This window comes from Hipposideros armiger, unplaced genomic scaffold (assembly GCF_001890085.2).
Source record: "Hipposideros armiger isolate ML-2016 unplaced genomic scaffold, ASM189008v1 scaffold_14, whole genome shotgun sequence".
In the NCBI taxonomy this organism is placed as follows: domain Eukaryota; kingdom Metazoa; phylum Chordata; class Mammalia; order Chiroptera; family Hipposideridae; genus Hipposideros; species Hipposideros armiger.
Window position 1 is genome coordinate 4,440,307 of NW_017731364.1, and position 11,360 is coordinate 4,451,666.

At 36.7% G+C, this 11,360-nt stretch overlaps 1 protein-coding gene across 1 annotated transcript in view; it reads left to right on the forward strand.

The window, feature by feature from the left end:
- FETUB (fetuin B) overlaps positions 1-6,966 on the forward strand; it is a 14,181-nt gene extending 7,215 nt beyond the window's left edge. The window contains exons 6-7 of the mRNA XM_019667676.1: positions 5,425-5,508; positions 6,470-6,966. Coding sequence (XP_019523221.1) covers positions 5,425-5,508; positions 6,470-6,847 — 462 coding nt within the window. The 3' untranslated portion in view covers positions 6,848-6,966. The remainder of the gene's footprint in view (positions 1-5,424; positions 5,509-6,469) is intronic.
- The last annotated feature ends 4,394 nt before the right edge of the window (positions 6,967-11,360 follow it).

Below are 11,360 nucleotides of genomic sequence, written 5' to 3' on the forward strand. Positions count from 1 at the left end.
TTTTTTTATTATAGCCATCTTACTGGGTATAAAGTGGTATTTAATTTTGCTTATTATTTGCACTTTCCTCATGGCTAATGATGTTGACCATCTTGTAATGTCCTTATTGGCCATTTGAATATATTCTTTGAAGAAATGTCTATTCAAATCCTTAGCCCATTTTAAAATTGGATAGTTTATCTCTTTATTGTTGAATTGTAAAAGTTCTTTACATATTCTGGATACAATCCTTTTATCATATATTTGATTTTCTTCCATTCTCTGTGTTTTCTATTCATATTCTTGAAGATGTTCTTTAAAGCACAAAGTTTTTAATTTTGATGTAGTTTTATTTGCATGTTTTTTCTTTTGTTGAATGTGCTTTTGGCGTTATACCTAAAAAATCACTGCCTAATCCAAGATCACTAAGATTTACACATACTGCCTCTAACAGGTTTATAGTTTTAGCTCTTATGTTTAGGTCTAGGACCCATTTTGACTTAATTTTTGTACATGATGTGAGGTCGGAGGTTCACCTTCTTTCTTTTGTGTGTGGATATCTAGGTGTCCCAGCATTATTTGTTGAAAAGACTATTCTTTCCCCATTTAATTGTCTTGGCATACTTTTTGAAGATCAATTGATCATAAATGCAGGGTTTATTTCTGTACTCTAAGTTTTATTCCATTGAACTATGTTTCATTCCTTAAACCAGTACCACACTATCTTGAATACTGTAGCATTTTAGTAAACTTTGAAACTGGGGAGTGCAAGTCTTTCTATTTTGTTCTTATTCAATGTTGTTTTGGGTATTCTGGATCCCTTGCATTTTCATAATAATTTTAGAATCAGCTTATCAGTTTCTATTTTAGAAAGGCAGTTGGAAATTTGATAGGGATTGCATTGATTCTGTAGAGCAATTGTCATCTTAACAATATTCAGTTTTCCAATCCATGAATTGGGATGTCTTTCATTTGTTTAGAACTTATTTAAATTTTTCAACAATGTTTTGTAGTTTTCAGTGTACAAGACTTTCACTTATTTATATACCTAAATACTTTATTCTTTTTGATGCTAATATAATGTATTTGTCCTCTTAATTTTATTTTTGGGTTGTTCATTGCAAATATATAGAAATACAATTGATTTTTTTTCATGTTGACCACATATCCTGAAAACTTCTGAACTCACTCATTATTTCTAATAGTTTTCCAGTAGATTCTTTAGGATTTCCTATATACAACATCATACCATCTGCAAATAGAGATAATTGTACTTCTTCCTTTCCAGTCTGCATTCCTTTAATTTTTTTTTTCTTGCTGAATTTCTTTGGCTAGAACTTCCAGTACAATGTTGAATAGAGTTGGGGAGAGCAGATATCTTTATCTTATTCCTGATTTTAGGGGGAAAGCATTTAGTATTTCATAATTTACTATGATGTTAACTGTAAGTTTTTCATAGATGCCCTTTATCAAGTTGAGAAAGTTCCCTTTTATTGTTAGTTCGTTAAGTGTTTTTATCAAGCAACAGTGTTGGATTTAGCCAAATGCTTTTTCTGTGTTAATGAGATAATCATGTGATTTTTTTTCTCCTTTAACCTATTAGTATTATATATAACATTGATTGATTTTATATGTTAAAATAATCTTGCACTTTAGAGATAAATCCCAATTGATCATGGTTTATAATACTTTTTATATGTTGCTGAATTCTGTTTGCCAGTATTTTTACAAGATTTTTCATTTATATTCAAAGAGATATTGATCCATAGTTTTCTTGTATTATCTCTGCCTGATTTTCATATGAATTTAATATTGACTTCATACAATGATTTGGGAAATTTCCCTTTCTCTTCTATTTTATTTTGGAAGAGTTTGTGAGGGAGTTGGTGTTTATCTTCTTTAAATGTTTGGTAGACTTCACCAATAAAGTCATCTGGGCCTTGACTTTTCTTTGTGGGAAGTTTTTTTGATTAATAATTCAATCTCTTGTTATAGATCTATTCATATTTTCTACTTTTTCTTGAATAAGTTTTGGTAATTTGTTTCTTCCTAGGACTCTATCCATTTCATCTAAGTTATCTAATTTGCTGGCATACAGTTATTCATAGTATTCCCTTTTCATTTCTGAAAGATTGGAAGTGATGGTCACTCTTTAATTCCAATTTTAGTAAATTGAGTCATGTTTTTCTTGGTTAGTCTAGCTAAAGCTTTATCAATTTTATTGATTTTTCAAGGAATCAACTTTCAGTTTTCTTCATTTTCTTTGTTTATCATCTAGTTTATTTATTTCCTTTCTACTCTTTATTTTTGCCTTCCTTTTGCTTGGTTTGGGCTTAGTTTGCTCTTCTGTTTCTAGTTTCCTAAGGTGAAATTTAGGTTATTGATTTGTAATCTTTTTTCTTTTAACATAAGCATTTATATCAACACATTTCCTCCTAAGCAATGCTTTAGCTGCATTGCACAAGTTGTGTATATTGTGTTTCTGTTTCCATTCATCTCAAAGTATTTTCCAATTTTCCTTGTGATATCTTTTTTGACCAATTGGTTATTTAGGAGTATGTTATTTAATTTCTACATATTTGTGAAATTCCCTAATTTTCGTCTGTTCCTCATATCTAAAATCATTTTATTGTGGTTGGAGAATGTTCTTTAAATTACCTCAATTGTTAAATTTACTGAAGCTTGTTTTATGCTTTAACATAAGGTATATACTGGAGAATGTTTCATGTACACCTGAGAAGAATGTGTATTCTGCTGTTGTTCAGTGAAGCATTCAGTAATTGTCAGGTTTAGATGGTTTATAGTGTTGTTCAATGCTTCTCTTTCTTTGTTACTCTTCTGCCTTATTGTTACATCCATTATTGAAGTGCGATTTCCAACTATTATTGTTGAATTGTTTACGTCTCCCTTGAATTCTGTCAGTTTTTGCTTATATACTTTGGACTCTGTTGTTAGGAGATATATATATATAAAATAAATTGACACTTTTATCATTATAAAATGGTTTTCCTTATCTCTAGTAACAATTTTTGTCTTAAAGTCAATTTTGTCTAATATTTGTATAGCCATTCCAGCTCTCTTTGGTTGCTGTTTACCTTGTATATTTTTTCCATCTTTTTACTTTCAACCTATGTATGTCTTTGAATATAAAGTGTATCTCTCAAAAGCCTTTTGTAACTAGTCAATTGAAGTCTCAATTTTCTCAAGGAATAATTGGGAAAACATCTTCACCCTGTTCTGTGGAATCTCTCTTTCTCACTTGACGATTACATCTTGGGCAGATCCCATAGCTTTCTCATTATTTTCATTAAGAGGAATAATTTCACTTAGGTAATTAAGATTCACTTTCAGGTATGAGAAAAAAATCTGTTCAGTCAATTCTGAGTCAAAACTTCTATCTCATATTCAATACAAAAGCTTTTCCCAAGCCTGACCTAGAGCTTAAGACCTAATGTGAGATGTCTGTTCTTTCATTCTTTCTCTCCCTCCTGCCATCTTTTGCTTAATTCTGGATCTTCCAAGTTCCAAGAAGGATGAGAAAATTAGAGAAAAGAGTACAAAGTCTTTTTACAAAACTGAACTTGCAGTTGTAATTTTCTCTTGGTCTACACTGGCCCTCTGTGAGACAGGCCCCAGTGCTGGTTGTCTTCTGTGACACAGGTGTGAGTTCATCCAGAGGTCTTTTCCTAGTAAGATGGTGTATTCCCTAGCTGACTCCTTGGAACCACCCCTTCTCAGATTCAGCCCTACAGATGTTTACTATTAAATGCCCCATATCTGGTAGTCCCTTGGTTGGGTACCTTCAAAAGAATACTGCTTATGACACTTTCTTGTCCCATGGAACTCACACATTTTTACTACGCCAAACAGTTGAAATGGGCTTTCCTTTGCTGCCTTTTCTCCTTACCTTCTCATAGTAGGATGCTTTTTCCAAGATCCGGTTCTTAGAATGCTCTGAGAAGCAGATCTCAATCTTCATAGTTCATATGTCCCTAATCTTTAGGGTTCACACGTGAAGCATGCCCTCAAACTCTCTCTTTGTGGCCCAGTCTAGTTTTAGCACCATGAAGGCCTGTGAATTATGGTAGCTCAGCAAATTTTAGCCAGAGTGAGAGTGGCCTGGTTCTACTTGGTACAGGTACCTGCAGTCTCTCCAGAAGGTTCTCTTAGAGCCCTTTTCCTATATGATTTGGTGATGTAGAGGATGAGGGAAAGGCTGAAGTACCATTCCCCAAAGACTCCCTACATTAATGGATTTTTCACACTTTAAGGATTTTCTAATATTCTCTTCATATAGCCTGGAGATGGGTGATAGAGTTATATTCAGGCAATCTCTTTACATATATTTTAGTAAATTCTATGTGAATACTGTATTCTTAAAATTCTTTTGAAATCAAGGCATCATTTTATTATAAAATTCTAGTTGTACTTGAAAATGTGCATACTCCATGACTCTAAAATTTCTCTTCTTTAATATATGAAAATATATCGCTACAATGTTTAAACAAAACAAATGAGATTTAATCTAGTGTCTAACAAAACAGAACTTGTTAAATAACACAGAGAAATATTAGGTAGCCATTATAAAAATTGTAGAAGACCATTCAATGCCATAAAATGATTTTCAAAATGTATTGTTAAGTGACAAAAGAGACTTATAAAATAAAAATAGTATGACCCTATTTTTCTAGAAGAAAAACATATAGGCAGGAAAAAAGATTAGGACAAAAGAAATACAATTATTTCAGGAAACAGGTATCATTCATGGAATTACAGGTCTTTTTATTTTCTTTCTGTTTGTCCATATTCTAAATAACTATCACATTTGTAATAAGAAAACAAAGTTATTTTATTTTTATTTATTTTTTTAGCTGAGCCATCCTGTCACCTGTTGGCAGCTCAGCAGCTGCTCAGCTTGGGCTGGGACTTGAACTGTTGTTGTTTAGAGCTCAAACTTTTGAGCGAGCTCTTCACCAACTGAGCCACTCGGCCGGCCCAGTTATTTTATTTTTAAATAAAGAGAAGTTGAAGGAGCTGAGTGGTTTCATCTGAGAAGAGTCAACTCACATGGAACATACCTCAAGGGCTGCTGCTATAAGAGAGATGAAAGCAAGTTTCCTAATCCAACCTAAAGGTAAAAGTAAGGCCAAGAAATAGACATTCTATAGACACAGATTTCTGTTCAATATAAAGAATTTTCTAAAGAGTTTGTTCCTCAAGAAGTCCTGAATTTCCCATCATTGGAGGCAGTTTAGCCTTGTTTAGATGATTGCTTATAGAGATAATCTAGAGAGAATTGGCTCAGAGCCGGCCTACGCATGGGTAGTAGATTAAAACTGTTGATTGGCTGTGTGTTTACACAAGCAGAAAGCAAGTTGATTTCCATTTATGATCACTGATAATTGTAATACTCAAATAACATGTATTTTCTCTCTTTTTTTTTAGCCTGTTGGTATTTGTAAAGGCTCTCTGGGTAGAAGAGGAACAGAAAAGTTTGTCTCCGTGACTTGTAACTTCTTTGAATCAGAGGTATTTTTCAATCTAATTGTTTTCCTGTGAAGAAAAGAGCAGACTATCTACATTTTAGCTGTCCCTTCCTGACTCTCTCCTTTTAATTTTCTAAGATCTATGATCAGCACTTTACTCAGGCTGCCCTGAGGTCACACCCACAGGATAGTGGTTAAGTCCTGTGACTCTTTGTTTTAGTCCCAGTGTGGTCCTGCAGAATAAATTTTGGGTCCTCAGGAAAGTCATGATGCATTTTTGCATTGAAAAACATAGAAAAATACATCATGACTTTCCTGATGACCCAGTAATACCCCTGCAGAAACAGGGACCTACTAGTTTGGGTGTCTCAGGCCTCTGAGATTAAATTAAGTCTTCCAAAGACCCTTACACTGAACCATAGGGAGAAGTCATTTCCATGAAAATATCCAGTTCCTTTCCAGAAGTATTTATTGAGCAGACTGGTATAGCTGAGAGTGTGGTTGAGATAGGCCACTTGCGTTCCAGTCCTGCTCTGATACTTGCAAGCTGTGTGACCATAGGCAAGTTGGTCTGAGTTGTGGTTGCCTCTTCTATGAATGGGAGTGCAATGCCTACCTCCTTTAGATCCCTGTGAGAAATAAGGGAAAAGACCTGGATAAAGGGAGTTGTATTGGGCTTGAAGAAACAATCGATAAAAGGTAGCTGCTACTGCCACTATGAGGAGCAGGGAGACAGCTCACTGGGGACTTTGAATAAGCCATTTAATCTCTCTGAGCCATTGTTCAGTTTTGAATTTGTGAGACTTGCAGTAAAGTTCCTACCAGTCTTGGTGCTCCCTGGCCCTTCTCTATAGTGTTTTATAACCCTTTAACCAGAGGCCCTTCCTTCTAGCTTGTCTCTCTGAAACATCCTATTATAAGGCACAGAACAGCTTAGTGTGGTACCAGTCATGGCAGGGATTTCCCTGGGGGACATTCCTTTATTGAATGTGTTCTTATTTCAGGCTCCCACCCTTGGAGTTGAAAACTCTGCTGTTAACCAGGAACCTGCAAGACTCCCCAAGGTGGGAGAGCTACAGCAGGAAAACCCAACCCCCACTGACTCCCCCTCCAAAGCTCTGACAAAAGGATCTGTCCAATACCTCCCTGACTTGGATGATGAACAGCCTGAAGATTCCACGGGACAAGTCCCTGTTGAGGCCTTCCCTGTACAGCTGGATCTAACCACGAATCCCCAGGGAGAAACCCTGGATGTCCCCTTCCTCTTCCTGGGGCCTATGAAGGAGAAGCTGGTGGTCCTGCCTTTCCCCAAGGGAGAATATCACTCTGCCGAATGCCCAGGACCAGCCCAAATGGGTAACCCTCTTGTTCTCCCACCATGAGAATCACGTAGACCATTCCATGGTCATACAGTGCCCTAAGTACATGAGAAGTGGTGGGGGCAGGAGACAGAGAGTTTGAACATAGACAGTGGCTAATAAAATGTGTCTTGTTGACTCTTCTTGGTCTCATCACGTTGTTGGGAAGTGGAAATGAGACTAAACCCTTCACTTGTACACTGGGTTGCATGCCTCCTAAACTATCCACAGTCTCATTCCATGGATAGATGCCACTCATGTCTTCCAACTCCCCTTTGTAATGGTTACTGACTGTTAGCTAAGCGTTTCTGTTGTAGGACCTGCCATCCGTGGGAATGCCTCCTTTTTCTGAGCAAGAGCATATTGGTGATTCTTTTGATCAAAATGAGTTGAAAATTGAAGGCTATCAAGAGACAGGGATTCATCACAGAGCTTCACTCTCCCTTTATTCCATAATTATTTAACACCAAGTATTGGTCAGATATTGTCTGCACAGCCTTCAACTTAAGGTGGATTTTTTTCTTACCTGTCTGAATAGTCTCCAAGCCCAGAACTTGATAAAATTCACTTGATAAATTTGACAAATTTACTTAGCAATGGGGGTAGATGGAAGAGATAATTGCATGTGGCCTGTGCTTGAACCTGGGAAGAATCAGCAATTATCTCTTCCATCTACCTCCATCTGTCCAATACTGTTTCAGATAGTTCAACTGAAAATACTTTACTGAAGGAAATGAAGACTTGTGGGCCAAGCTAAGTAAGGGAACAAAGGATGATGAAGCACCTGGAAAATAGCAAGAAGCCTTTGCCACTCGGCCTGAGATGGCTGGAGGAGGAGTGGCCTTACCCAAATCCAGGGGGAGCTGGAGCTGTTGGAGGAGGGGCCACATGGCAGGAGCTGCCCTGGTGGAGGGATCAGCCAATGCCAGAACCTAGTGTTGAAGCAGAAAGGAGCAGGGAATGAACACCCTGACCTCTCCCTCCCTCCCTTCAGTCTCCTCCTCTTATTGGCTCTTTGAACCCAATATTAAGCTAGCCAGCAGGGGAGCCTGGGCTACTCAATCCACAGGTGTCAGCCTCCTGAGACAAAGCCAGGCAGAGAAAGGCAAAGAATGAACCTGGACCAAACAGAGGAAAACCACAGCCAACCCCATGTAGGGATTTCCTAAAGGTGTTCCATAACACCCTCCTATATTGAATAAAGGGTGCGGAAGGACCCTAGACTTTGTGTCCTTCTCTTTGTGTTTCTTGTTGGATAGACAAGGGCACCATCAACACAGATAGAGGATGCAGGAGGAAAAGAAGGTTTGACTAAGCAGTTGCTGAGGTGACTTCATTAAATTCAAAGGAAGCATTGTCATTCACCCTTACTCTTTTTCAAGCATCTGGTAATGCTGACTCTTGCTCTTTCTTCAAACTTTCTCAAGTAGACGTTGTCCCATATCCTCCAGGTTCTTCTCCTACCCTTCTGGCAATTTCTCCTAAGGCATTCGGGTTCCTCATGGACTCATCCCTGAGATGCTGTTTCTCTAGCTTTTGATTCTTGATCTTCTTTTCTTACTCTGCAAATTCCATATAGGCAAGCTAATCCAGTAGTCTTGCCAATAGTCTCAAAATGCTGCAATCATTAATCATTTGAGGCCCTTGTATTCAAATAGTCAGTGCTTTGCAAATTGCTAACATTAATCTTCTATGATGAAATTTCAAGAATTGGGCATTTCAAGTTGTGTGGTATTAAGAGTTCTCATTGATGAATCTTTAAAAGTAACTTCTTCAACAATAAAAAAATGAACAACCCTATAAAAAATGGGCAAAAGATTTCAGAAGACACCTCACAAAAAAAGATATAAAATGGAAAATAAGCATATGAAAAGGTAGTCCACATTATATGTTATTAGGGAACCAAAAATTAAAACAATAATGAGATACCACTACACACCTATCAGAATGGTCAAAATCGAGAATACCAACATCGTGAAATGCTGCAAGAATGTGGAGCAACAGGAAGTCTTATTCATTGCTGTTGGAAATGCAAAATGATACAGCCACTTTGGAAGACAGTTTGGCAGTCTCTTACAAAACTAAACATACACTTACCCTAATATCCAGCAATTGTACTCCTTAGTATTTACCCACGTGAGTTGAAAACTTATATCCACATTAAAAACTTGCACATGGATGTTTATAGCAGCTCTACTTATAATTGCCAAAATTTGGAAGCAACCAAGATGCCTTTCAGTAGTTGAATGGATAAACTGTAGTACATACAATGGAATACTATTTAACACTAACAAGAAATGAACTATCAAGCCATGAAAAGACATGAAGGAGCCTTAGATGCATATAATTAAATGAAAGAAACCAATCTGAAAAGCCTACATATTTTATGACTCCAGTTCTATGACATTCTAGAAAAGGCAAAACCGCAGAAAGAGTAAAAAGATTCAGTGGGTGCCAAGGGTTGGGGGGAGCAATGAATAGGCAGAGCACAGTATTTTAGGGCAGTGAAACTATTCTGTATGATACTCTAATGGTGGATACAGGTCATTATACATTTGTCCAAATCTAAAGAATATACGACACTAAGAGTGAACCCTAACATGAACTATGGTCTTTGGGTGATAATGATGTGTCAATGTAGATTCATTGATTATAATACATGTACCACTCTGCTGTGAATATTGATAGTGGAGGAGGCTGTAAGTGTGGGAGAGTGAACAGGGAGTAAATGGGAATCTTCTTTATTTAAAAAAGTGCCTTCAATTACAAAAAGCTGACTGTTATAAAATTCTGTCAACTGATCCAGTCATTCCCCCCAAAATCAGAAATTTACAAGGATGTCCATTGTAGCAGTATTTGTAATAACAAATAATTGGAAACAACATATGTGGCTAAAACATAGGGGAATATTAATATATTACAAACATATGTAATATACAATATCATATAATCTTTGAAAAATAATCTTTCTGAAATATTTAATGATTTGGGGAAGTTATCATAGTATCACCTCAAGGGAAAATACAATATTTAAACTATATAACAAGAATTTGTTCAAAGTTTTCCCCTTGGGAAAGGGTTTGGAAAATGAGGGATAAGGGAGAGAGATTTCTTTTTTATTTTACATATTTTGTAATATTGTGAGTTTTTAAATTTTGTACATGTTTATGATTTTTAAAAATTGTATAAAAAGAACTCAAATAAAAAATAAAATTTTATTATAAAAAACAAAAGCAACATTTATAAAGCTTATATGGCTTTTATTAATACCCCCCAAAAACAGAGGTTGTAACTAAATACTCAACCACAGTGGAGGGAAAAAACTACCTGTATGTACAGCAGAATAATCCCAATAATGTAAAAGCAGATATATTATAGATATTTACATGGGAAAATGTCCATGAAGAAATATATTATAGTTAATGATTTTTCTCAGGTAGCAGAATTAGAGGTGAGTTTTTCTTTACACTTTTTGTATTTTCCACATTTTTTGCAAAAAGCATATGTTCTATTATGAGGGAGAAAAAAAGCTTTAAAGAATAAAAATTCTCTAAACTGACTTTTTCTGATACTATAGCCAAGCCACTGAGAAAGAACCAAAATGCCAGAATGAGTGCATGGAGGTGAAACTCTATCTAACTCCAATAACCATCTTGTGAGAAGTCACCACTCCCCTCTCCATTCCACATCTGAGGCCATTCTCTGGCTCAGGACTGTCAGGAAACATTCCCAAAGCCAGTAAGAAGCTTCACCAAAGCTAAATGTCACTTCCCAGATCATCAGACAGCTCCCCAGGGCAGACTGTCTCTCCTACTCACCATCATTCTGTCTCCTCCTGACTGTTGCCCCCTAGCACCCTCAATCTGCTCCCTGAGATGTCTCATCTGAAACTCCCATAGCTGCTGGAATGGCATCACTAGCATTGGGTCTGTATTTAAGATTTCAACAAAGCGAAGGAAAGGGAAGCCATGGTTCTGGTGATTACCGCTACGTCTCAGCAAAGAGTACTGTAGGAGAAGCATATGTTCATCCTCGGTGTCTTTCCCCATTCCCATCCTTTTCCCTCCACCAGCATTTGGCTGGCCCAGGGTTCTCCATATTGGGTATGGCCAATATAATGATAATAGAAAGACTTAATTAAGGAGCTCAACTCATGGAAATATAAAATAGTCTTTGTTTTAAACCATAGCTTGCCCCCTGCCCACCTGAGTTACAGCCCTTAGTAACACCTTGGCCAATTTCCATACTATTTCTGTCATTCTAAGTTACAGTGGAGTGGTCCTATTTGGGTATTTAAAAGGTAGTGTTGTTAATGTTAAAAGTTCAATTCTAAACATGATTCAAAATGTGTTTCTTCCACTTTTAGCACTTGCTAAACCAATCTGTAACTCTGGGAAGTCAGTTCTGCTTTTTCTGTACTTTCTCCATCCCCTCTCTCTCCCAACTCTTTTTTTTTTTAATTGTTAGTTTCAGGTGTACAGAACAATGCAATAGTTACCCTTTTCACCCTCACAAAGTAACAACCCCCCTCCCCCCA